Source organism: Linepithema humile, chromosome 6, assembly GCF_040581485.1.
Source record: "Linepithema humile isolate Giens D197 chromosome 6, Lhum_UNIL_v1.0, whole genome shotgun sequence".
Classification (NCBI taxonomy): domain Eukaryota; kingdom Metazoa; phylum Arthropoda; class Insecta; order Hymenoptera; family Formicidae; genus Linepithema; species Linepithema humile.
Window position 1 is genome coordinate 20,039,817 of NC_090133.1, and position 26,481 is coordinate 20,066,297.

General features: G+C 42.1%; 1 protein-coding gene across 5 annotated transcripts in view; it reads right to left on the minus strand.

The window, feature by feature from the left end:
* LOC105678911 (uncharacterized) overlaps nt 1-26,481 on the minus strand; it is a 264,119-nt gene that overhangs the window by 24,367 nt on the left and 213,271 nt on the right. For all 5 annotated transcript variants that reach the window (XM_067358228.1, XM_067358226.1, XM_067358227.1 and 2 more), the window contains 4 exons: nt 12,072-12,139; nt 11,355-11,609; nt 9,529-9,759; nt 5,385-5,616 (listed from right to left, as the gene is read on the minus strand). In XM_067358228.1, the coding sequence (XP_067214329.1) occupies nt 5,385-5,616; nt 9,529-9,759; nt 11,355-11,609; nt 12,072-12,139 (786 nt within the window). The remainder of the gene's footprint in view (nt 1-5,384; nt 5,617-9,528; nt 9,760-11,354; nt 11,610-12,071; nt 12,140-26,481) is intronic.

The window sequence follows — 26,481 nt, forward strand, 5'->3', positions numbered from 1 at the left end:
ACAGATGGGAGGTAATTTTGTATAAATTATGATTAAGTGGATATGAGACTTCATTGTTTAGCAGCGCGCGACTCGATCGGGCAATAAATATCGCGAGCTCTATCCGAGACAGGTCGAAACAGGGCGGCAGACGAGCCTCCGCAAGACGCAGCTTTAGGGTAGAATAGCAGAGGGTGGAATACGGAAGAGTATAAGAAAAAAAAAATGAATTTACAATGATTTATCAGAGTTGGTATCGTCCCTTGTCGTTATATACACGGCACTCTCGTGACAGGAAACCATTTTTCACGACGTTCACGAAGAATACTTATGCCCGCCTGACATTTTAATCGATCTGTAAATACTTACCCGCGATGGCGGATGAGGCCTGGTTAAATCGATGGACGTGAAAATGATTATAAAGTGAAAGGGGAAGATTGAGCGAATGCGAAGAAATTTAATTTCATCATTGTGAGATTGCGCGTTAATATGAAGTCAATATAAAAAAAAAATTAATGCAGCTTCCAATACCTCGTGTGTGAAAAACACACCAACGTGTGTGAGTGTGAAAAATAAATAATTATCGGAATGCGCGTCATATTCATCGAATTCGTAATTCCGGAAAAAGAGAAAATATGCGGACGCGCAATGAAAAAGTGCTGATAATTTGAATCCCTTTTCAATTTAAACTCCCAAACTCCGCCACTATTCCCCGTAATTCTGGCGCGTGTGTATTCAAAATATTTTTTTTTTTATCAACTACAATCTCGTACTCTTTTATGGAGTCGCGACTCGCTGCAGGAGCGACTCGTTATTACGCGTGTCCCGGGTGCATCGTTGCGCGATCAATGCGAGCGCTCCGCTCGAGATGCACATAAATCGTTACCGGTGCATGTAAACACACACATACACACACGTATAGCAGCAGCCAGACAGACCGAACTTGCTCACGTGTACATATGCGGAAGTATATTTGCGCATACAGCACATCTCTCGCCGTCGCAAACCGGAACTACTTGAAATCGTCCGAGCAGGTACTTCGTAAAAGCCACACATTGGCGTTTTGGCACAGTTTCATTCTCTGCCGAAAGGATGGAGTAAAAGTGGAAAAAGCGGAAATGGGTCGTTCGCAACTGCCGTTCGTTAAATGCCTGATTGACCATCAGCTCTGGGAGGTTTTCAGAACGAGAATCTCACTGCAGGCGCTTATTATAAATCGGTGTAATTTAGTACAAAAATTTACTTCGTCATGTAATCAGTGGACATTGATGAATCAACTTTCACTTATCGCGTTTTATTAAACGTGCTCCGTAATTTTAAATAAAGACTGCCGCGAGAGACATTTCGATTTCGTATAAAGTTCCTAAATTCCTTGAATTACGATTTTCGCAATTCTCTTTTCGCTTTCGAAGCGATTTCGTTCGTTCGAGTTGGTTCCAAGGAAAGATTTGTGTCCGCCCTCGGTTATCTATGCAATTCCAGCGTGGTCGCGATAAGTGCTCTCAGATTTACAGTTTAATGCACGATCGTCTTGCCCCGCGCTCGCGTTTGCTCCTCCACTCGGCTCTAATTACTTCGGACCGAGGCTTCGGCCTTAATTGAAATACCGAGTCCTTGCTAACGTTCGCCGCTCGGGCCGAGAGAGCTGTCGAGCTGCCAGGCGTCGGTGTGAAGTATCGGTGCAAAATATTCAATCTTGTAACAGTCAGCGCGATTACCGCTCTCGAGAGGTTCATTCTTCAACTTGGTGTTCTTGCAAATCGCGATCACGTCAAAGTCAGAAAAGCAAATTCTCTCCGAGCACTTTGGTAAATTCTCTTTCAATACTTTACTGATTGTACTCTTGGCATTCGAAGCATTGAGTCGTTAATTGCAGGTTTTGTGTTTATATTAAGATAGCGAAACGGGTACAAGGAACATTAAGCTGATAAAATAGTAAAATTATTATTAAATTAATTATATTATGAACGACACTTCTGAAATAATTATTTCGTCTCAAGACTGTCCTGTTTTATAGTCGGAAATAGAAATTTTTGAATGATGAAACCGTCGCATCATAAATATCAATCTTAAAAAGATATAGAGATTCAGGCAATCCGCATGGTCGTCGCCGATCGTGTAATTTTCCGCAGACGAACCGCTTTCTTACGCTCCTCTCTTCGCATCCGTCACGAAAATATGAATTCACGAAATCTACTCCCTGATATAAAAGAATATCCCTGCCTACCCTCCGTCTTCTTCCGACCCGTTCGTCTTTGCGGCCACTACCCTCTTTATCCTCCGCTCGTCGCATGCGGAGAAACGCGAATCCCGGACGGCGTTTCTCATAAAGTCGCGAGCTGGCGCGTAATCGCGGGTATATTAAAGTGCGAGGAGATCAGCGCGGGCGAAGATTTCCGCGAAATAAGGAGAATTCCGTCAGTGAACACCTACATATAAGTACGCCGCCGCATATAAGTACGATGCGAGGGCGTTAAAGGAAAATTTCTGTGCATTCGCAAGTGACATCTCGAAAATGATGTGTTCCTGCAAAGTTGCGGTTGCAAAATTTTTTATGGAGTTAGCCCTATTTTTTCGAAAAAAAATAACAAGAATTTTGCATGTCCCCTAAAGAGTTTTAAAATCAACGGCGAACTCTAGAATTCTTCACCGAGAAGATTTATTTATAATATTAAAACCAAATCATTTAAAATTATGAACCATTTGCTGCAAAAAGGAAAAAAGTAACTATTCAGTTTTTACTTACATTTTTTCAAGTTTTGTGATACTCTAGCTCAATAAATTTTATTATTATATAGTATAGCACTCTGAATATATTTATTATTTTTATCGAATGATTAAATAAAAGAATCTCTGCTTTCATTCGTCGCTTTCTTTTTTACCGTAATATTATACTATAAGAATAATGTCTGCGAGATTTCAGTCCGCACTTAGGTAAACGTATGCGATATAAGCACGGCTGATCGTTCCGTGCAAGGTACAGAAATAGCGGTCGATGGATAGGAAGATTGTAGGTTATTTCCCTGGCATAATGTCAGCAGTCGTGTCATGTGCTTATTTCTTTGTCCGACAGCGTTTAGACATTTAGATAATGATGCAGCCGGTCGCGTCAGTGCGATATCGCGCGCGTAACATTCGCGGAAATGATTGACTGTAATTTCTATCGCCCGACATCGATTCTGAGAATCTTAGATCACCAGTGACGATAGGAAGAAACTTTGATGATCTATGTTGGCGATTCATTATTGTCGCTTCTACGAGAACGGGTGACACGGACAAGAGAAATATGTAAGTGGCGTACGAATTTTCTCGGTTTCTTCGCCCATGTCGGAATTGACGTTTGTCTTCTTCAACGTTTCCGCGAGCAGCGGAAGCGCGCGATCGGTTAGCCGGTGAAAGATGACAATGTGAAACTGCGGAAGTCCCCGACTCTTGCGGAAAACTTCCCGACCGAGACAAAACCAAGTCTGAATCGCTCGTTCGCGCTGGCGAGCGTCGCGCGAGCTACGAAGAAATATAAATCGAAAAACGATAGAAACCATTTTTTTAAATGGACGTATATAAGCGTCGAGAGGAAAGACTTCCATTACATAGAATTACATTTTTTTTACGCCCCTCTCATGTCGTGCACTTTAGTCTCGCGGCTTGCGAGAGCAGTAAACGCTTTACGTCGATGCCCGCCGTACTCCGCAGTAATTATTCGCCGCGCATCAAGGTGAAAGAATTGTAAGAAGGATAATAAAACCCCCTGGAATGAAGAACGTCGCAGCCAAAGAATAAGATGTAAGTCGGGCGGGAGAAATGGCACGTCGCTTTTTATTGCCGGCATTTGTCGGTACGGTATAAAAAAAAATCTCCTCGAGGCGACGGTAAAAGGAATGTGCGGTTTTTAAAAATGCAGCGCATGATAAACTTTACATCGAAGTTTGCTCAGCAAGCTATTTGTGCAGCGATTAAATCTCACATTTTTTCGGTTCAATTATTTGGAAATCAGTTTCTCAATTATTGCAGCTCAGATACGGCATAATGCTATAATCGTTTGATGCCACGCGATTATTTATACACGAGAGACGTTACAGGATATTAAAACGCGAGTGGAACATAAACCTATTTACGACGCATTCGCGTAGTAAGGTCTCGCGCCCGATCGCACGCCGTTAATGCCAGAAAAAAGAAATTCTTTCTCCCCTTCGCTTCCCTTCCGCTCCACGTCATCTTAATATCGTGATATCTAAGTAAAAGAATTCATCGCGAGCAGCTGTCGCGTCGGTACCGCGACATTATTCTTGAGACCTTTCTAAGTGAGAATATTAATCGTTGAGAAAATACGCTTGACCGAATTTCTTCGGGATGAATGAAGGGAACAGCCGTATATCAACGTAATCATATCCCCTCGAACGCCCGTTGTTCGAGTAATAACAAATTTTTAAGCAACAATATTTATCGTTGGAGTAACACTTTATTAAAACGACAACGATAAACGTAATGAATATTCAGGTAGACGCGAAAACTCGCCATCGTTTACTCACTTGCGTAACTCCACGCAATTTACAGCCAATTTAAGAAAATGGTTTCCGTCGTAATCAAGGAAATTCTTTTTAAACCATCCCCACCGCGCCACCCCACAATGGAAGCGAAGTAAGAAATTTATCTTCTCTCGGCAAACAACGAATGTTTGGACATGCTTTAGCTTCGCGGAACAAGTGGACGAAGGAAAAAAAATAGAAAAAAAAAACCTCGGATAGGCGTTTTCTGGGCCGATTCTTCCGTGTGCTTCGGCAGAGTGGTAAACACTTTAGCGTGCTCCCGCGAATGTGTCCGGCAAACACGTTCCAATAAACACTTTTATCCCGGCTTTTAACGATGAATCGTATTCTCGGCGGCACTGGGGCGCGAATAACCGAACCGAGTCTCTCGTACATGTGAACGAGCGATTAAAAGCGATACGTTACGTCGCGCGAACTCGCCCGCACGAATGCTTTAATGAGAGTACCTGGGGGTGCACCTATATTGACATTCCGCTGTACGTATACAACCACCGGGAAGGTGGTGCCACCGCGCAGACCCAAGTATGGAGCGGCTCGCCGCCGCTCATGACATTTATTTACGTGCACACGCGGCTGTGCAAAAGTTTGCGATTATTATGTTACGCATTGCTCCGATAATTATAACGGTTTTCATGAACTGCAAAATTTTTTTCGTCGACCGGCAAATGTTCTTTTTCCCGAGCGATATAAACGTTTTAATAATATTCTTCAAAATTCGCAGAGCGAGAAAGAGAGTGAAATCTATTTGAGATATTTTTTGCAAGTTTTTACCACCTTTTCCGGTTGACCATTTTAAATCGTTATTTCATATTCTCCTCTTTCTCCTCTGCGCGAATAACAGCAGATGGACAGACTTACCAATCTCGCGTCACCTTCGCGACGAACTGCTTTTGATTCTCCCTATCGATTAGCAGGGAGCGATCATCGGTGGCACGAACGACTGAATGGCAAACAAGGCGGGTCTCGTTTCGGTCGAGGATCGTGAGGTTGTAAGGCGACGCCAGGAGCCGAGAAGCCATTCGATCCAAAGCCACCCACGATTTACCGGCCACCACCCAGGACGGATACGTGCAACGCTGCGGTGGATTTTCTGTAACGTGAAAAGATGGCCGTGTGGAGAGAGGATCCCGCTGTTTGTCGTCGAGATTCTCCCCACGGAACGGAAACTTCATGCGCGCGCGCGCGCATATTCATGATATTTTCCTTTCCTCGGTTAAAAAACTGAATCAAAATTTGCGAAAAGTTTTCTCATTGAAAACACTTCTCTAAATATTTATCAAGAGGTATAGAAATTAAACTTTAAGAGGGCAAAGAAATCGCGTTACAATTTAATAGCGGGATGAAAGAAAATCAAGTGATTTAATTTAATTAACAATTATTTTAATTAACAGTTATTATTAAACAGAGCTTCAGGGAATTTTGTCTTTTATTGGTGTTTGCAATTATCAAAAATATTTCGCTATTTTCAAAGCTGCACCGGTACAGAGCAAAGTAAATTAACGCTGCAACGTCAACACTTTAATTTCTGCAATTTTCATCTTCACGTTGAGAATTCGGACGACTGTTAAATTCAAATGTAATTACGTGTCAAGAAATAGCCGCGGCTTTATTCTTAGGACGCTGTAACTCCGCTCCTAACGCAGTTATTTCAAACTCGAAATGCATAATATAACTGTAAACTTGTTCCCGACTCTTTAAGTTCACGGGGGTCCTCGAGCAGATAATCCGGCATAAGTAAACTTTGACCTTTCTTCCTCCTACGTCGTAAACTTCGTTTCCCGGCATGCCGGTTGTTTCCATGCATATTATCTCACACGCCCCCGTCAAAGAGTTTCGGAAAAAACTCAAAATCGAACGACATTCAATGTTCATTTTCCGAATTCTGCACTAATTACTGCGCGTTTTTGACGGCGTCGTAATATTCGTAACTAGCGTAATTACACCGAGTGCGAGTAACATACGTCATATGTGAACGTGATGTATATTAACCAACTCATTAGCTTCATTAACATACACTATGCGTTACAACGCATAATTCATGTATACGCTGCATTGTCATCGTTGCGATAATGATTCGGAATTGTTCTCGTTATTACTTCGATAAAATATTACACATTATTTGCAAAAAGGGAACATTGTCAAAATTATATCAATCGAATAATGCGTGTATTTCGAGAGTGCAAAAATTATTAAAAAGTCGCGACGCACAAGATGTTACGTAAAAATTGCGACGATACTTCTGGGATTATCGCGTGTTGGCAAGAGCGTTACGTTGACGCAAATAATTTGCTATAAATGTGCGACAGCACTGTCGCCGGTGAGCAGTTATCCTGTCAATGCTCGGCTGCTCACGGCCATCAATCACCGTGCACCGTGAATTAATGGACCGTTAAAAATGCACGAGCGACAAAGTATGCTGCGTGCATACTACATATGCGACCGGGCTGCGTGCAACTAAAAGCTAATCGATAATTCAATCGGGTGTGTGCGTGCGCTGTAACACTATAGCTCGCCGAAATTGCACTGCTTATCGTAGGTAACGTCGCTGATGATAAGAGCGAAGCACAACAACGGCGATAAAGAAACGACGGGATTCGCGTAATTGTTTCATTATGCGATCTACGTTCCCGCGATATAATTATTTTCTTATGCGCACATTTTTCCGCGATATACGGAAAAATTGCGCTGGTTTGTACGCGATTAAAATTTCTTTTCTTGCGCCGAGAGATTTTTCATACTTTCGGTCATTTGCATTCACACTATACGCTATTAATAACACAATCGTTTTAAATTATCGACGGACTTTTAAATTTGCGTTTTCTTCCATAAACTTGTCAGCTTTTTCAGAAAACGGTAATGAATGAAAATATTTTGATACGTTCGATTTTACGTCACGAGCTTCGATTTTGTGTCGCTTAAGCATTTGATAAACAATGATGACAATTATCACAGTTACGCCAATAGTTTCAAAGTCAAGTAACTCTTCAAAACGGATCTTCTTTAAAGCTTTGCCTGAATTTTACGACGTAAGAGTGCGCTGTATGTAACAAAATGCCTATTAAAATGAGTCACGCCCGCGGCTGAGAAGAAACGTATGCTTTGTTCAAAGTAAATTACGCCCGTCCTCTTATCTTTCTTTGCAGTCAGACCGCATGTAATGCGTTACCTTGAAAAGATTGTAATTCCGCAGCGTGTTCCGGCAGCGGTTATTTGAAAACTACAGCCTCAATCTAAAGCGGAAATAGCATCTCGTAAAAAGCGCTGCGATCTTCTCGCATTGGTATTTAATGTGATTATTCATATCAAAATCAATTATACTTGCTGAATCGCTCGAATCGCTTTATTAAGAGAATATTTCATATTTTAATATTTACTTTTAGATCCACGATTATATTCTAATATTTCATAGATATGTATATGCGCTTACTGCACAAAGCTATTCTCCATTCTTCGCATAACTGTATTTCTTACCATGCATATTTGTTTCGGCTTTCTGCTTCTTCCTCTAACTATCATATTTCTCGAGCAAATCATAACGCATGGCAATCTTTTGAAGTAACGCAAACTACAGTAAAACTAGCGGTTTTGGTTTAATCTTGGTGAAACAAATAAAAATGTATTTTGATGAAAATTATCATTGAATGATATTTTGTTTAGTTATTATCAATATTATTATATTTACATACATTTCTTAAGCGCCGATTACAAATGTATGAAAATGTATGAAACCAATACAATAAAAGAATGAGAAGGAAAAGAGAATTTACACATCGGCCAAGTAGAATTTATATATATATATATATTGGCGTCGGCTTCACAACGCGAATAACGCTCTCCTTCATCCACGGACGGGCACTTCGAGGCGGGAAGCCCGGCGTAGCTCGAGATCCCGGGGCTAATCTGCCTCCTGGAAAGTTTAAATGGAAACGCGGAACCGGGGTAGGGGGTTAACGAAACATCCGCGACGCCGTGGCGAGGGCGCCGCTGAAAAATTTTTAAGCTGCTTAACGCTCGAGTTGAATTTGCTCGAGTAGCGCGGCCGCGATCTCGAAATATTAAGCGGCAGTTTTGTCATTCCTCGATAACACGGCCTGTCGATATGTAACAGAGTGTGTAATAAACGAATAATACACTGTTGTCGATAATAATGAGATAATGATAACAATAAACAATCGAAATACGAAATGCGCATGAAAATTATGCCGAGGAAAAATCGAAAGAACGGATAAAATTGAAATCCATTTGATGGCTGTATGATAATCGGGTCCGCAGCAGAGGTCTCCATTTTTCATAACTCAACCGTATCGATCTACCCGGCGCGTACATCGTGTCGTTTGACCGACGATCAAACTGGCAGCGCCTCGTCCCGCCGCCCTCAATTTGGTTAACCGTGAATCCTGCGACAAGATCGTCCCGACCCGGCAAGGCTACGTGTAGCTATGCGATGCCGTGGAATACCCGAAGTACCAGGCGTTGACCACCGGCCGGGGCCACGATAGTATGCCGGACAAGAATCCGATCTGGTGTCCGCAGGCACTCTCATAGTTTACGTGTTCTCGTTCTCAAGGACCGCGGCCTGCCGCGCGCACAGCAGTTTCCGCCCGGTCGGGATGTACGCGCCTATCCGCCGCCGTCGCCTCGTCGCCATTGATTAACAGCCTCCGCAGAATGTCAATCGTTAACTCGATCTTCCGTGTCGCGGTGGACACCGTAACGACCGGCCAGCGTGCGCGACGAGATCGATTAGCGATATTCCGATATTTATAACGATATAAAAAAAATTATTCAACTTTACGCGCTTATCTTTTTTAATTTGCAACAGTTAAATCTTTACGCGAAATCAATATATCTTATCGATATTAAAGTGGTTTTTAATATGTAGATCGCAAAATTTTATAGAAAATTATAAATTGCTAAATTATACATTTTTTGTTAATTTTCTCTGAACTTTCGCAGAGCGATCTAAGAAGATCGTAAAAAAAAAAGAAACGAGAGTACTTACTTTGCGTCATTTTGAACGTTCTGGCAGCTTCGTTGACGCTGATCAATCCGTTGCAGGCGGCGTCCGAACTCTGCGCAAGATACCACGTGTTGTTCGATGGATTTGTGTAAATAAAGCATCTGTAGCTCTCTTCGTCGTTTATTTTACGATCGTTACGATCGCTGTACAAACGCGCGACCATGTAATTTGTGCTGCCCTCCCTCCAATGAGCCAGACACTCCAATTCTACGTCTAGAAAAACAAACCGTTGCAACTGCAAATTGGCATGTATCCAATAATAACTATTGTTTTTTTTTTCGTTTTTATTTTATCAAAATACGCGCGGCTGCCGACGAGCGTGTTGCTGTCAGCACATATGTTTACAGGACGGAAAACATAAACTGTAATACGTTAAAGCACCAGGTGACGATGCATGCGCGCGCGCGCGCGCGCGCGGCGTAGTGTATCAAATCGAATGAAAATTCGGTCGGTGATTCCCGTCTATATACGAGCCTATTAGTAACAGAGTCGTAAATAGAAGTTTATTGCCATTGTGCTCGCCGGATAAAGCTATCTGCAGAAGTTATAAACGAGCGTAAGCGATATATGAATGTTCATGAAAACGCATTATACCGGGGCTCCGCCGCATGCGACCGACCAGGACACGTCGCGTTGTAGTACAATGCGCTTTCGCGCGTGTGGAACCGTGTATTCATTTATCCGCGCGCGTATCGAGATAGATCGAGAGAGCACGGACCGATGATAATTGCGCAAAATCGTTTGGACAAGCCCAGCAACAAATGGTAATTGACAAGGCCATTAATCATTCATTCCGAAGCCGCGAGCTTTATTGACCGTTACAGGCCTTGCGCGTCGTGTTAATTAATGTCAAACCGGATGTTAACGTCACCGCGGAAGCGTCGCGACGATCATAATTCCTTTTTACATTCCGAAGTGCTCCGTGTGGCGAGACACTTATTTCGCGTGCAACTCAATCGTACGATGATTTCGTTACCGGCAACAACAATCAGTCTTCGATATTTTCCGCTTGTGACACAATCGAGGCTTTCTTTTTTTTTCGGCCGTGCTATATTGTGTTTCCTTCAATAAGTTCATTGTGATGGAAAATCAATGGAAAATTAAAAACGGTTTAAATATTCAAACTCCATGAAAACGGGAATGAAAATTCGATGACAACACAGGTACGAATTGAAAGTTTATATCCACAATGTGTATTCCAAAATTTGCATTAATATATTGAGGGTACTCTGCGAGCGCTTTATAATTGTAGATTGCAGCGATACGAATTAATTATGGACCAATAACAAAATGTCACTAGACAGTGATTGGACTCGCATGTTGCATAATTCATAATTGTTTAGGTATTCATTTGACAAATTGTGAGCGTATGTAAACAGATATAACACAATTGCCGTGTAAATGGATATTACACAATGCATGTTGGTGTAACAATATCGTTTTACACACGGGGTATACATTGTACAGTATCAAAGAAATTCATGAAAAAAGAAAAAACAAGAATAATCAATTTATAAATTTTCAAATTATTCATATTATATTAAAAAAGGTAAATTAATATTCCGATATCTGGCTTGAAATAAAGACTTTATTCGTAATTTTCTTTTTTTTTTTTATTAAGAATCAAGTGGATGATTATCTCTGCCAGAAATATATTTTTTCATGGTTCTTAAATATTAACATTTGAGTCATGAATTTTCATTAAAAAATGATCAAAAAAAATTTCATAGATTAAGCGAGCAAGCCGTCCGTGAAAAATAATTTCGCCATGTGTTAGCAAAGTATTACGGTGCTAAAAGAATACTGACCTACGCTTTCAGACGAATGAACGTTGGCACACGCTTGATAGCGCAAAAGCAGACGCGAGTCCTGCGTGCACGCTTCCGCTCGTGACCGCGGCCAATTGCACTCGCCCTCATTCACGCTATACGTGAACTCCAACGGGCCCTTAATGGGACAGGGCAGCTGCGCTGCATTGTTGCGAAACAGAGAGATCAGAATGGCGTCGCTGGTCAACGTGCTGCATTTTGCTGACAGACTCTCTTCCCCGGGCGTGCAAAAAGCTAATAACAGTAGCGAAAGGTAATGTTGCAATATTATTTTTTGTAAATGTGATAATGAGGATGACAAGATATTTGTCACTTATTCTAAGATCGGAATAAAATTCCAAGTAAAATTACAGTATAAAAAGATAACCACTGAAATAATAGCAAAGTGATGGTTAAAACACAAAGATATAAAAATAGATAAAATAGATATTTGTTCCGTTCTGGAAATTAAATTTCTTCTAAGAACAATAAGAAACGCAATTACGTTAAAAGGAAAAAGACGCAAAAAGTAAAAATCGCAGAAAAATGCGAGATATTTTGTGAAAATAAAAACGTAAAATTATTACGGAGATTTAATGAATCATAAGTTTTTTTTACGACACTCCGAATGAAGAAGCGTGATGCTAAACATCTCTTAATGATATAAAACAGATTTTTGTTGCAAAATCTCACAAATTAATGACATTCATAACTTACTTTCTTTATACTGCAGCACGTTGGCGTGTTGCGCATGCATCACAATGCACCGGTAGCAACTATACTTCCTGCAACACAAACGGGAAAAAACATTTTAAATGTTATATATTATTCAGCGTATATGGCTTTTGTGCTTAAAGAGCTGCAGCTCGCTACATACGCAATTTTTCAAATCTCAATTTTCATATAAACTGCTGCCCGCAATCAAAATATTTTTTTTATTTTTGATGCCTGGTAAACTTCATTCATTCGCATAATTTGTGTCAAAATGAGCAAAGATAAAATCTGCAATACATCATTAGCCCGGTTTTGCAATCCGCTCTTTCATTAAACAAATTCACTGAAAGTGCGCTTGAAAGAAGCCTCGCTTTTCAACAACATTAAAAAAAAAAAAAAAAAACTACGAGAACCATATTAACCAAATATAGTTCAATCGGACGAGAATGATCATTGTGGAAGACCAATGAGTCGTTGATCAGATGTTAAATAAGGTTTATACTTTATAATCGTTGCATGTAAAAAGAGTTGATTTCATAAAATTACAAAAAAAGCATATTTTACTCAATGTAATAACTTCGAGCGACTTGTTTCAAACGCAGATTGCGGGGTCGTGCTTACGCTCCGCTGTCGCTCCTCACCGTGGACTGTATTTACGTTGATTTCCACTCTGGAAAAAGGTATAAACTATCGCGCGGACCGCCTATTTGAATATCGCGTAAATTTACAAACCAAATACCGAAGTAATTTCTGTTGCGCGCGGCAGCGAGCAGCGCTCGCAAATTTCACCATCGGCGCGCGCGCGCTCACGCTCGCGCTTGCCATCGCCGTCGAGCCGAACGCACGGTGCTTTCGCCGATTATCGCCCTTTTCAAAATGCACCGCTAAAGCGGATTAATATCGTTACAACCCGTTGGCCTTGCCGCGGTGTATATAGTAGCAGATGCACCGGCGGCGCAGCGGCGATAGTAGCCGGAAACTATATCGGACTGACAGCCAGGAACAAAGGTAAACTTCGACTTAAGCCACCGTGAGAGGGGTGGGGGGGAGGAGAGGAGGAAAGGGATAACGAGGAGTGGAAAGGAGTGAACCGAGTGAACTAGCGAGGGAAACAGAGAGGCGGCGGGGAGGGAACAACGGAGAAGCTGCGAGAGAAGGTAAGTTGCAGACCCGAGCTAAGTAAGCAAGGTGCCAACTAGTAAGGACACAAGACAAGCTCCGAAAGTTTTAAGTAGCTACGCGATACTACTCGTTGGACTCCTGTATATCTCTCCCTCTCCCTTTCTCTTTCGCGCTATTTCACCGACGTCACTATTACGCCTTACGTTTGTCACCGCGCTTATATAGAGATGCTCCTCGCGCGCGCGCGTCAGCATCTCGTCCCGTGTGTCGTCAATCTTCGGCGAAATCCAACTCACTTCGCGATAACGATCCAATAGAGAGTTAGGGAGGGATCGATTCCGACCGAAGCGGACCTCTGCGGGAACCGTCTAATGGGTTAAGTCGTCGATGCAATCTCCATCGCCGCGGAAACGCGTAAACGTTTCGCGCGAACTCGCGCCGGGCGTGATCCGCAATCCGAAAGTTGGCAAGTTTGTTTGAACGTCGACGCCAAGCTCGCGTCACCCAAAATGGTTTTCGGCATTCGAACATTGTCCCGTGATCGTAATCGATTATCCGCAACGTGAAAGAGAGAGGTACGACAGTCTGGAAACGCTGTCAGTTCGCAGTTAAATGCGGATGCCATTGTCTGGTGAGCGAAACGCTTTTGTCGATGAAAATCGTCCCGTCGAAATCGTTTCGCTTTAAGTTCTCCGCGTGGGCGTTTCTCCCTTTTAACGACTTTCGCGCGGACGTTTCTCGCGCGATGATCGACCTCCGTTTCCCGCAATTATAAATTTCGCTTCCTTCTTGCCGACTCCTCAAAGACGCGTATAATACATCGTTCCTGCTTGCTCTCCAAATACTCGATAGTACTCAAACGCGATGTTCCACCTGTGCGCAAGTTTCTCTTTCTTTGACAAGTTGTTTTTCTTTGATGAGCGCGGCGATCGTATTGCCATCGTCAATACGGCGATGGAAATTTGCTGATTTTTAAGTGCTCGCGATTTTCAATATTCGTCGAAAATTGCTATTTAGTTATTAAAATATTCAACGTTAAATATGAGAGAGCGATTTTAAAAGCTTTTAAGAGATTGTAACGAGTAATGTACTCCTTCGAGTGAAATTAAGCTAGGATGTCAGGCGTATGTTAACGACGGCGTATGTACGTGATGTGTTCGCCATAAACCGTCTTGATTCCTCCGCGCTCCATTGGTCACGCCGTTCGTTCTCCGCCGGACGTATTTACTTAACCGTTAAGCCGGATGGTTTACGTTAAGTCGAGTATTCGCATTTTAACGAGAGAGCCGCCGTTAAAGTCACCCTTCGCCGACTCTCGACAATTCTCTGATGCTTCATCGCTCGATGAACTTTGCACTAATAACGCGCGACGAGACGAGACGGGACGAAATGAGAGATTGTTTCGCGTTCTTGTCGTGATTGCATCGCCCCTCCGCCGTGTATGTATGTCTGCGCATAAATTTATCATGGTCTTCGCATTATGCGTGAGTTATTAATGACATGAGTTATTCACGCGAAAATTATTTCCGAACGTAGCAATTTTAAATACGATATCGATCTCGCCGTATATCGTGTAATCACATAATCGCATGTATCACGTGACCCAGGAATAAAGAATTTCCATGGAAGCTTATTAATTCGTCTGATACTATTGTTATCCCGCGTTGCATAACAAGTAACTCGATATATTAATTTATAACATCGATTTCTGCACGCTTGCGGAGATTTTTCTGCACAAATGTAAACCTGCGTCGCTGTATAATCCGAATCGCGTTTTGCTCGTATCTTAATCCGATCGCATCTGCCGGCGGATATTTTAGAATACAAATTCGTAATCTTCTATTTTCGCATGTTGACATCTTGTGTGAATGTCCGTATGGTGTAATCCATGCTCTATTCGGTTTCGCTCATATCGGATTATTACGAACCACTGATATTGCAACATAATAATTAGTTTTTATCTTGTTATTTTGCGTAGATAAAAATGCAAAGTTTCGAGAACGATACTATTCCGTCCGAATTTCATATAAAAACTTCTTCAAGCCTGTTTTATATTTTGCAATAAAAATCTATTTAAATTTTAAGTAGTAAAAAACATTTATAGAATAAAAGATTAATATCTACACATACAAGATACATATTAATTTTTTTTAATCCTGCATTAAGCGATATATAAAATTATAAATAAAATTCTATCTCAAATTTTATAGCGATTTATACATCGTCTCAAATAAGTTTCAAATAAAGACTTAAAAACTGATTGAAAAGAATATTTGGATGATTCAAATGTTTCGATTCGAAACAAAAAAAAAAGGGGGAGGTACGCTAATGCATTATAATTACGCACAAAAAGCGACGATAAAAATACGGCAAAGGCGTTTCGTTGAAAGCATATTGAGGTCCAAATTGCCGATCACAGAACAATGATACTGTTTGCATTGTCTAATAGCTGGATAGCGTGCGAAGGGCACTAAGCTACCCTCAGTTTTATCTTTCCCTCTCTCTCTCTCTCTCTCTCTCTCTCCCTCCTCTTTCGTACGGCATCTGACACCGTCTCGCTCACCTAAACCCGTGTTTCCCGGGACATGGTTTATTGATTTCTCTAGTGCGTAAATACGTGGCATGGTACTCGGCGCGCTAATGACGCCCATGAGAGACGCGTCGCGACGCGTACGCGAGCGTACCGTGGCCGAAAGTGACGTTTTCATAAATTATCATTCGGCTGCAGCGTTCACGTCTAGTGCGGCGAACTTTTTGACCGCGCTGTTGCGATCATTATCCGCGAATTGTCCGCAGAGGTGGGAAACCAAGCCGCAAACCAACTCTGGGAACCGGTCGAGAATCCCATTTGCGAACTATTTAAAACTAATGTCGGGATTTCGAAAATTAGATGCTGCAAAATTCAATATCTTCAAATCCGTTTTCAATTCACATCCATTTTCTTCCATTTGTGATTATGAATTATGCAAACTCGTAAATTGATAAAATCAAAAATAAATTTTTCACGTTTTTTATTTTGGCAGTCGTATGCTGATTATTTTGACTGCAGTTCGCTAATGTGTGACCCGCGAAAATCGACTTACGATTTTCTGCAATATGTCATATCTCGCAGCATGTTTTTCAATACGCATCGGCTTGCAAAACGAAATAGAGTTAGTAACACGAACACAACAGGGCTATGGAGTAATAGGGGTCGGATCTGCGGTGCATAAACACTGAGGAGATTCTTCGTTGTAAGGTGAACTGCACACAGCGCGCAGCGAAAATGAACTGCGCGCGAAACAAAAGCAATCTGTTCATACATTATCGCCTCGCGGTATCAGCAATGAGATCTTTTAAATGGGTTATACCGTGGCGTTAACCGGCGGTACCATGTAATTTTCACGCAACACATTATCTAGTGGTTATATTATCTCTCTTCTCTCTCGTCCTTGCATCGGTAATACCCATCGTCGCATGGGGCGATACGCCCCTTCGCGATATGATTATGGTTCGATGAACATATAATTAAATCTGCTTATCGTAAACATAATTTAATTACATTTACTTACATTATAATTAAGCCACACATATCTCTTTTGTAAATTCAAGCCGCGAAAGGTAATTCTTTAATTTACGATCGCGGCTGCTTACAATTTTGCAAAATACCTAATTCATCGCGTTTTTTTTTTTTTTTTTTAAGCGTGCGAACACGAAAGCGTAAATCAACGCTTGCAATTTAGCGTTGGTAAATATTAGTTTACTAAATTTAATGCAATGTTTTAACAAATTTTTCGTGAAAATACTCGTATTTCCGTCAGATCCAACTTGCCCGTTCACACGTGAAAACAACATTGTTTTGAACAATCACGCGGGCGTACGCAAATTTATTGCGGAAGACGGATTACGAACATTATCGACAAGGGTGGTTCGATCGTTATATGCGGTGTTATTGTGATTGTTATACACACATCGCTTAAACGACTACGTACGCACGCACGTACACCCGGGTCGCGCAGTTCGGGTGGAACTAAAGCCTGTGAGCTTAAACTTAGGTGCCAACCAATCACGACCGCGGAACTGACATAAAGCCAAAGCTTTGAGCTCGAATTAAATTTTAAACGAGAATGTAGCCCGCAGCGTCACGCATTGGACATACCGCAGCCTGCTATCTACGCTGATAACACGAGGTGGCGTGACGTTACAAAAATAAATTTATTGAAGAAAACTTCGAGAAGCGCGAGACATTCCGCGCGGCAAATCTCTCGCCAAAATTAAATAACCATAGTACAACAAAAAAGAAAATTTTTTCTAAAAATTGCTGATGACAAATAACTGCAATTCTTTCCGCTGATGTTATAAAATATCGTTATGTTATAATCTCTTTAACTAATAAATAATTCCCACAATATATCTTGTAGATAGGGCGTTGTAATGTGTGCACTTCTTATTGTAAACGTCGATAATAGGATTGCAAAGCAAACCGGCGCTTATTGTAAAAATAAAATTCCACGACGCAACATTGAACCCGACTTTCCTCATTGCGATTGGAGCGCAAACTTGCACGAAGAAATAATGAAGTAACAAAATCGCGAAATCTACGACTTGCGCGGCGACTTCATCGCGCCGTTTCCTGCCGAGGGAAGCGGAAACTTTTTCATGGGAGCTTACGATGTTACGACGAAAAAGTTCTGACATCTACGAGGAGTTCTGAGACAGAATATGGATCATGTCGATCAAAAGGCGCACAATGAAGATACTCTCGACACTGGCGCACGGCGGAAAAACGTTTTCAGAAATTGATGCGCTCGTTCACCGAAAGAGAGAATTTATTCCGGTATTTTACGGTAACGCCCGATTGTTTCGAAAGTTCATGTGACGCGGCGACTGCAAATGCGTATATACGCGTATGTGAAATTCTGAATTTTACCGCTGTTTAAGCACTGTAACCCAGTTGATAATATTCTAAAATTGTAATACTGATTCAACACACAGTAATCCAACTGATAAAACATTATCCTATGCTCCATAGCATTACAGAAATGTTTAAATATGCATGCCGCAAACTCAGTTAAAATGAAGTGTGCTACGAATACAGTAAAAATCGCAAGTCGCTGCGTGTCGCATTGTGTCCTGTATAATATTCTTTGCAAAAATTCCAAAACTTTAATATAATAGAAAAAGCATAGTAGATTCAGTGATATTTTAATTAAAATAATGCGAATTTTTATTTTTTTTTTTTTTTTAAGAAAAGACTTACGGAGGCACATGTGGCGTTTGTGTAAACGTACTCGATTTTGGAGCTACGCACACGCGTTAAACTCATGGGAGACAAAACAAATTCGCGCTTTCAGCCTTGTATACTATCTGGCGTGTTTGCTAAAATGTGAATTTATTCTTGCCCGGACGAGATTAAAAAAGGAGTTTCCCGCTTCCTTGTTTCCGCCGTAAATTATGCAATTGTATACCTCCGACGTTTCCGCGACCGCGACTCGCGAATTTTTTGACGCAGGAAGGAACTATAACTTTTTAAAACAGGTAGAAGCGATTACGCGAGCAATACATTTCTGCACGAGCGCGACTGCCATTTATTAAATGCGACCGGACGGACCGCGCGTTCGTATAATGCTCCCGCGTTTTTCGCTAAAACATAAATTTCCCACGTAGAGCCTCGCACTCTCACCGAGCGAATAAAAGCCCGCCGAACATAAAGAACGACTGGTTTTGGCTGGTTCCACTGGCCGACATTCTCATCCGCTTGTTATATAATTTAGGAACGATTATTTTTGCGAAGAATCAAAGCATTAACAGGTACACGCGCTTCCACTCGTGTATATGCCAAGTGTCAATGTGAATTTATTGCGATGTCCATGAAATAATTTCTATAGATCCATAAATAAAAGAAAGAAAATCAATATATATTATAATATATTTTTTATCACATTCTTCTATCAATTTGTAAAAAGCAATTGTAGAAGATATCTATTAAATAATTTGATATTACTATTAATCTCTATAAATTTTGTTTCTTTGTTTCTTTTAAAATCACAATATCGACAATAATGAAATATGTTGCATAAGAATAAAAAAAAAATAAATAATGAAATAAGTAAAATAATAATAATAAAATGATGATGAATATGATAATTCAGATAGTTACGATTAACTACTTTAGATAGTTACGTTAGCCTGCACTGGTAGATTCGTGTCAGTAGTAAAGCTCAGTCACTGAGCAGACACGACTTTACTACTGAGTGATAAAGCCGGGGTCAAAAAGCTATTTCAGCCGTGACGGATCTAGTTTCTCTTGACGCTTAGGATCAACAGAAAGCTAAATACGACGTATGTCGAGCGCGTGGCATTCAGTGCATTCGAAAATACTGGCGACACGTGGTCTGGGTTGGCTGCCGTTGACCAAACGCCCGGCGACCTCGTTCGGCAAGATCTCACTAAATCATGAGTGCCGGGCTCGAATCGAATGTCGCTACGTGCGTTCGTGGCGGTCGCATTTCCGGTGTGTATACACGCGCGACTACTCTGCTCCACAGTCCGGGTAAAATAGAACGACCAGCTAAAAAAAGCACAGAGGGAAAGAGAGATAGAGAGAGAGAGAGAGAGAGAGAGAGAGAGAGAGAAAGAGAGAAGGGTGGCGAGTGAGGCGAGAGAGAAAGAGACAGAGGGGAAGAGAGGTTGGTTTAGTATCACGGTTGCCGTGCGGGCACAATTTGGAAACCCGATATCTCAGTCGCGGACGCGGTTGTAACGTCGAAAACCTATTACGTTACAAAGCCGCGTCGTATGCGAAACCGAAATAATTCACGCGCGAGTTTCGATGCGCCGTTGAATGCGCAGCGGACTATATGTATTTTCGCGCATTGCCTGCTGGCTAGAATTTCGAGTATCATCGACCCATCAATGAAATTTCTTCCGATATTCCGTACACGAGTTATAGTGACTGTGCAGGGATTCTCGCGAGAGAAACTACCATACAATCAAATTTTATGACTATTTTAATACATGATTCTAATTCGATTTGTTCTTTAATCGTATTCATTTGTAGTTATTATTGCGTTATTTTAAGTTAAAATCGACAAAATTCCACTAAAAATAATAACATCAGCTCCTAAAAAAATCGCCATTAGACCATCATTTAGTAAACAAAAGTCATCGCGAGTAGTTTGCTATTTTTTACTGTCGTCTATTGTTAAATTAGTTTTCCACAATAGTCAGTTTTAACTATGTTTCGTTGAGGCTATTTTCGAAATTTTCTCGGTAAAAAGAAACAATAGATGCTATTTCCTAACAAGAGTTAAGAGAGTTTCGAGAGCAGAAGTTAAACATTTGGCCAAACATAAAAAACATCCCATTAACTTATTTTTTATTTCTGTTTAATTTTACGGCAAGCGGAGAACATCACTCGGGAATGCAGGTTTAATTAGAAGATGATCCCCTTGAAACGCGGCAGATAAGCAAATGACGTAATGCCAGATTACACGGTTTCGTTTCTTTAACGGAAAGATAGCTCTCATTTCTTCCTTCCGTTTTGATAAGCGAGCGTAAGAAGATATCAAGTCCGTCATGCAATTCCGAAAATACCATTCTTTCTCTTATTACTTGTTTATCTTACATCATACAGCCGGAGGCAACACTTCTGTCAGTTGTGATGTTTGACGTAATCGTGTTGCAGTTTGTATAATTGAAACGAATACAGATCTTTCGCACATCCGATCGAATTTCTTCAATGTATTTGCAAAACGAGAACAAAAGCGAGTATGGCATGTGCGCGGGGGAGAATGGGACGGGGCGACGGCGGCAAGGGGAGGGAAAGAGGAAGGCTGGAAATCCGAGGATGTTACACCGGCCGCAGGCATTGGTGTAACGTCGAAAACCTATCATGTTACAAAGGCATGGCGTACATGGAATCGAAATAATTCACATAGTCTTGTTTTGGCGAGCACGCAAATACGCAATACGGTCGATCTGGCGTTTCTGTACGACCGCGTAGGGAGAGAGAGAGAGAGAGATATGGGGATGAAGGATAGTGGAAAGATTAATTTGTTATTCCAGCGGCAAGCTTTGTGAAAACAAAAATGTCGGTAATATGAAATGCAATTTTGAAACACGAGCAGCGGACGCGAATTATTATACTCGAATACATTAGCAAGATTTCGAAAGAACAGTACTCTCTCTTATTCCACTTGAATAATTTGCAATTCAATGTAAATGACTCAAATATATGCATAATGTAAGAAGCCGTAAAGGGCGAAAACGAAAAAGGCCTGCGATAAACGACTGCGTTTTCAGTGTGAGACGCGCGTTTCCGCGGTGAGATCGCTCGCCCGCGGTGCGAACATTACGTAAATAATCCCGCGTATCGCGTTCGCGTAACGGCAGTACCTATGCAAATCCGAAAAACGCGGATTCTTCTTCGGCGAGTTGTTACCGAGCGTTATAAAGTTCGCAGGTGGAAAAAAAGAATCTATTAACGAGGTCGAGCCGCGCTCCCGATGGGATCATAATTAAAAAGCTTCCGCCTCCCCTGGTCGGCTCGCCGCCCCCGTTCGAGGACTAATTTCGCCGCGAGTTTTATTATATCTTCTCTCTCTGCCTCTCTTTCTCTCTTTCTCTCTCCGCCTCGGGTGCAACTCATTACGGACCTTATGCCTACACGCGCACAAATTGCTAAAAAGTTCCGCTCGGAAGAAGCGCACGACGGAATAACGATGTCGGGCATTAGCGAGTGAAACGCTCTTTTTTTTACAAAGAATCGATTCGCCAATTCGTCGTCGCTGTGTTTTTCCATGTCTGGCAGATATTTGACTACCGTTCAAAATTTTCTATCAGACCTCAAACATCGATGTTTAATATGAACGTCATATTGTGTCGCGGTGTGCAAATAGCTGCGAGAAATATTCCGATATTAATCGGGGCGTACACTTTTAAAAAGGGTCTTTTTCATTGTCCGCGTATCAACTTTTTGAAATAAAACCCAAACTTTTCGCCTGATCCTCCTGTCCATTACGCAGCTTTTTATCCTTCATCAGAAATTTGCATTTCGGTATTCAAATATTTTTCCAAATATCTTTTCCGATTATCAAACAAACATAGCGCTGAGTACAGTGTAAAAGAATTAGTATAAAATTACAATTAATATAATAGGCAATTTTGAAACCGATTATTATAGATGTGAATTTCCATACACATGTGAGTTTACAGCTTGCAAGTAAAATTAATTTCTGGCGTTATAACAAAGCCGATTGCACAATATGTGTATACACAACAACTGTAAATTTACAACATTAGAAATTAATTTTACCTGCAAGCTGTAAATTCATGAACATGGAAATTTACAGCTGTAATAGTTGCTACCAAAATTACCCGCTACTAGTTGCAATTTTACAGTAATTGTTTTGCAGTATATTGTTACCGGAAGTGTTATCTGGAATATAACAAACTAAAGTCACACACTCGGTATTCACTCAGGAAACTCGCACGGACAGTTACGGCGCACGTCCATTGATGTATTATTTACTCCGAATTCGACCAGCATAGAAGATGCACATGCAACAGGGAACGCCAGTGCCTCGCGGCATCCTGAGAGACATCCCTAAGGAGCTTTACTCTCGTACTGTATTACCGCAAGATTCGAGATGCGTTCTATGAACCGGGCCGGTGTAAACGTCGTGAGAGACGCTTAGCCTATGAGAAGGATAGGGTACCATTTCCTCCGGGGATGATGTCTGTTCAGATGCGAGTGTGGATGCGAGCGGAAATTCAAGATTATCGTCATACGAGGTTGTAACGCGACACCAGCGTGGAGAATATCTTTGAAGACTCTTCGAAGTTAAGAAATATTCCACAAAGAATGATTGTCGGATCTTTTTAGAAGCTATTTTTCTTTCAAACGTGTACAAAAAAAAATTAAGACTTGACATAATCCGCGTTAATTATTAAGCGATATTATATTTGTTTTATTCCTAAGAAGTGTTTTTCCGCGATCTCTTCAAAGCATCTTGCACGATGAAATCAAACGCTCGCGCTTGCAGCTACGACAGCAATTCGAGATGTCTCGCGGTGTACTGCTTGTAAAAAGCTTCGCTTGTTCAAGATGTTGTCGGATCGACATTGACACAAACATCACGGTAAATGTAAAGGTGAGATAGCTTTGCCTATATAAAGCAGTCGATGTGCACGGATATAAATCTCGAGTGTCCAAGCGATCTTTACGATTCTGCAAAGTCGCTTTTACTGGGAGTATTACACATCTTTTTGTATTTTCGTAATAGATAAATAGACGGGTCAAGAAAACAAAGATAAAGGCAATTAATGAAAGATAAAGGACAAGCGTAACCAGTATGGGAATAATTGCGATAGTCAGTCGATTGTTGGATTCATACGCTGGACTTGGAGTAATTCGTTTACCGTGTGCAACAAGCAAACGAAAACACCAGACCGGAAGTACCCGGAAGATCCATTCAGGACTATAGAGAGAATGTAAGGTTTTCACGCTTTTCTCCTTCTCTCCAATACAGGAAACTCGTTGGTTATTTGCCGCGAGAAAAAGAGAGGGCATGGCAAGACGAGGCGAGGCAAAACGGGCGAAGAAACGTTCGAGACTAATGGAGAAGGTTCGAAAGCAGCAGGAAAATAAGCAGCCAGGATGCTCGCGGCGAGATGCTTTTGCATTGAAATGTCCGAAGCCCGGCGCACTCACGTTTTCCTCCTATTTCTGCCTTTTCTTGCGAGAAACTCGGCAAAATGGACACAGAGATACGAAGCGGCGTCTACAAAAGGGACGTCTTTCAGCGCGGCGAAATGTTTCGCGCAAGTGCCTCCGAGTCGCCGATAATTATTGTGCTACGTAATTATGCGTTTGTCGATCAATAGCTCTGATGAATCGCTGATGATTTCGGCATAGGAATACCATCTGTCGCGTAATCGTCGCGTCGTTCCGACGACGCGTAGGCTTCTCGCGCGAGATGTTGCATTATGCAGGAAAAACATTAAGCAAGGAAAAAAAAAAAAAGAAACATCCGCATCCCGTGGGATAAACCGCGACTGGAGAATCGGAATATTCCCTTTACTGTCTCGTTTGCCCGGCGCGAGACGTCGCGAGATTGACGTCGAGGGATGCGAGTGCTTTGATAACGGTTTGAGAATATCTTCCGACGCTAAATATTCAAGACGCGTGAATGCCGCACAATCGCGCGGCGCGGAATTAATTTTGAAGCTCTTGAATTTACGTTTGACGTTTTACGTCGGCTGAAGAATTCCGTCGGCAGACGAAAAGGGAAACCTTGTAGCGTCTGATAAGCCGTAGATGGAAAATCGCGTGGTCCGCCCCGTCTTTCTTTTGCGCGCGCTCTTTGCCCCCCCCCCCACTCTTCCGTTGTTTCACCCCCGCAAAAAATTTTACCCGGCAAGACCCGACGTTAACGGATGTAAGAGCTCCGTCGGACCGGGCACAGCTGCGAAATTGTTGGCCGTTTTGTAGAATTAGCTTCATGGCTTTTACTTCCCGCTAAGATAGAAAGGCAGATTGTATTGAAAATTGAAATCGTTTTTTGTTTAAAACAAAAGTAGGAGGAAAGGATCCGTCCCTCTCCCGACGTTAGTTATCACGCGCTGGTCAATATCGAGCCCGCGGGACGTCGCGTTACGTACTTTTTTATGCCAATACGCGCACGCAATGAAAAAAAGGCGGATAAAAAAGAAACGGGCGCAAATGACAGTGCGAGAGAAGAGCGAGCGGTGGTCGAGCGAACGAACAAGCGAGCAGACATTTTCCCCGCGCTCGCCGCAGGCTGTTGATTTAGCCGGTCTGTTTTCTCTCCTCCCGGTCGTGTGCCGATTCCGTCCTTTTCTCCCGGGTTCTTTCCCTTCTGTCCTCTTCCTTTTTACAACCCGCGATTCCGCCGCGAGCGATCTGTTTCAGGTAATACACACGCGCGCGCGCGCGCGCGCCACCTCCTCCCCTCGCTGTGTCGTCGCCCGGAGCGCCCATGTGCAGGGGGGAATTTGTTATGCATTTCGTTGCATCGAACATTTGCCCGGCCGCCCGCGGCGGATATCCTTTTCCACTCAATTATTTCATTAACCGTGTCTTCGCCTCAAAGCGATAGCTCGCCCCGGCGCTCACTTCTCTGCTGCGTTCGACAGCTCTTTCGTTAGACGCGGAGGGTTATTATCGTTGGCGAGGAGAGGCGATTTTTCACTTCCACGTTTAATCGACGACGAATCCGTTTCAAAGACAGATCGTCCTTTGACTGCGCGAACGGTCAATACGGTTAAGACTGCCTTTACAGTCAATGCGTAAAGCAAATTTGCTAAAACTTTCTACCGTAAAAAAGAAAAAAATAAATAAATAAAAAAAAGCGTGAAACAAGACCGAAGAGCGTTTTTTAAACTGCTTAATGAGTATCGCGTCGATAAAGAGTCTTTAGGTTTGGAGAGAGAGAACAATATCTTTGAAATTTCTCTCCTTTCTCGCCAAGAACGTGCAACAGCGGAATGGCATACATATTCTCTTTCTGGTTTTGCATGAGAATGGCGCGTAGGAAATTTGAGAAGAAAACGATTTTAATGGACTAGGAATTTTATATCTCGCAGAAAAATGGAAACATCATGAAAAGCGATACGATATGGTTTTCAGCTCACGCTGCGATTTTCAGCTTTTCGTCATCGTTTCCTGCAGAATAGAACAATATCTCGCGCACACGAAAAGAATGTATGATGTATGTATGTAACGCTAACATAATATTATGTTTATCCGCGCCGGCAACCTTAGCTTTGGACTTTTCGAGTTTGCCGGAAATTCCGAACACGGATTGCTCCAAAGCTTAGAGTAAGGAGATTAAAATAAGCTCTCCCCCCCCCCCCCACCGTCGCCTCTTTATAATATCAATTGCACGATTTCGAACGCGCCGCGCACACCTCCCTCATTTTCTCCGGAGACAATATTTATTCGCGCTAATTGAATACGTCGTTGAATTGAACGATATTTAACCAGGCAACATGCATTTTGTATATATATGTGTGTGTGTGTGCATATACATATGTACACGTATGTATAAATTAACGATCACATTCTGGCCGCCGCCGCTACGCGAAAGTATATTAAACAGCTCGCGCGCGGGTCGCGCGTATATCGATAATACGCCGTCGCTTATAATTGCCGCATTATTTAACGCTTTCGTTCGGCCGTTTAACGCAATTTCAGGAGCGTATGCGCGGTCACGATCGGCTCGCCGCCCGTTTGCCGGGTCCGATCAAAACGCGAATGCAGCGCGCGACGGCGGCGGCCTGTGCTGTT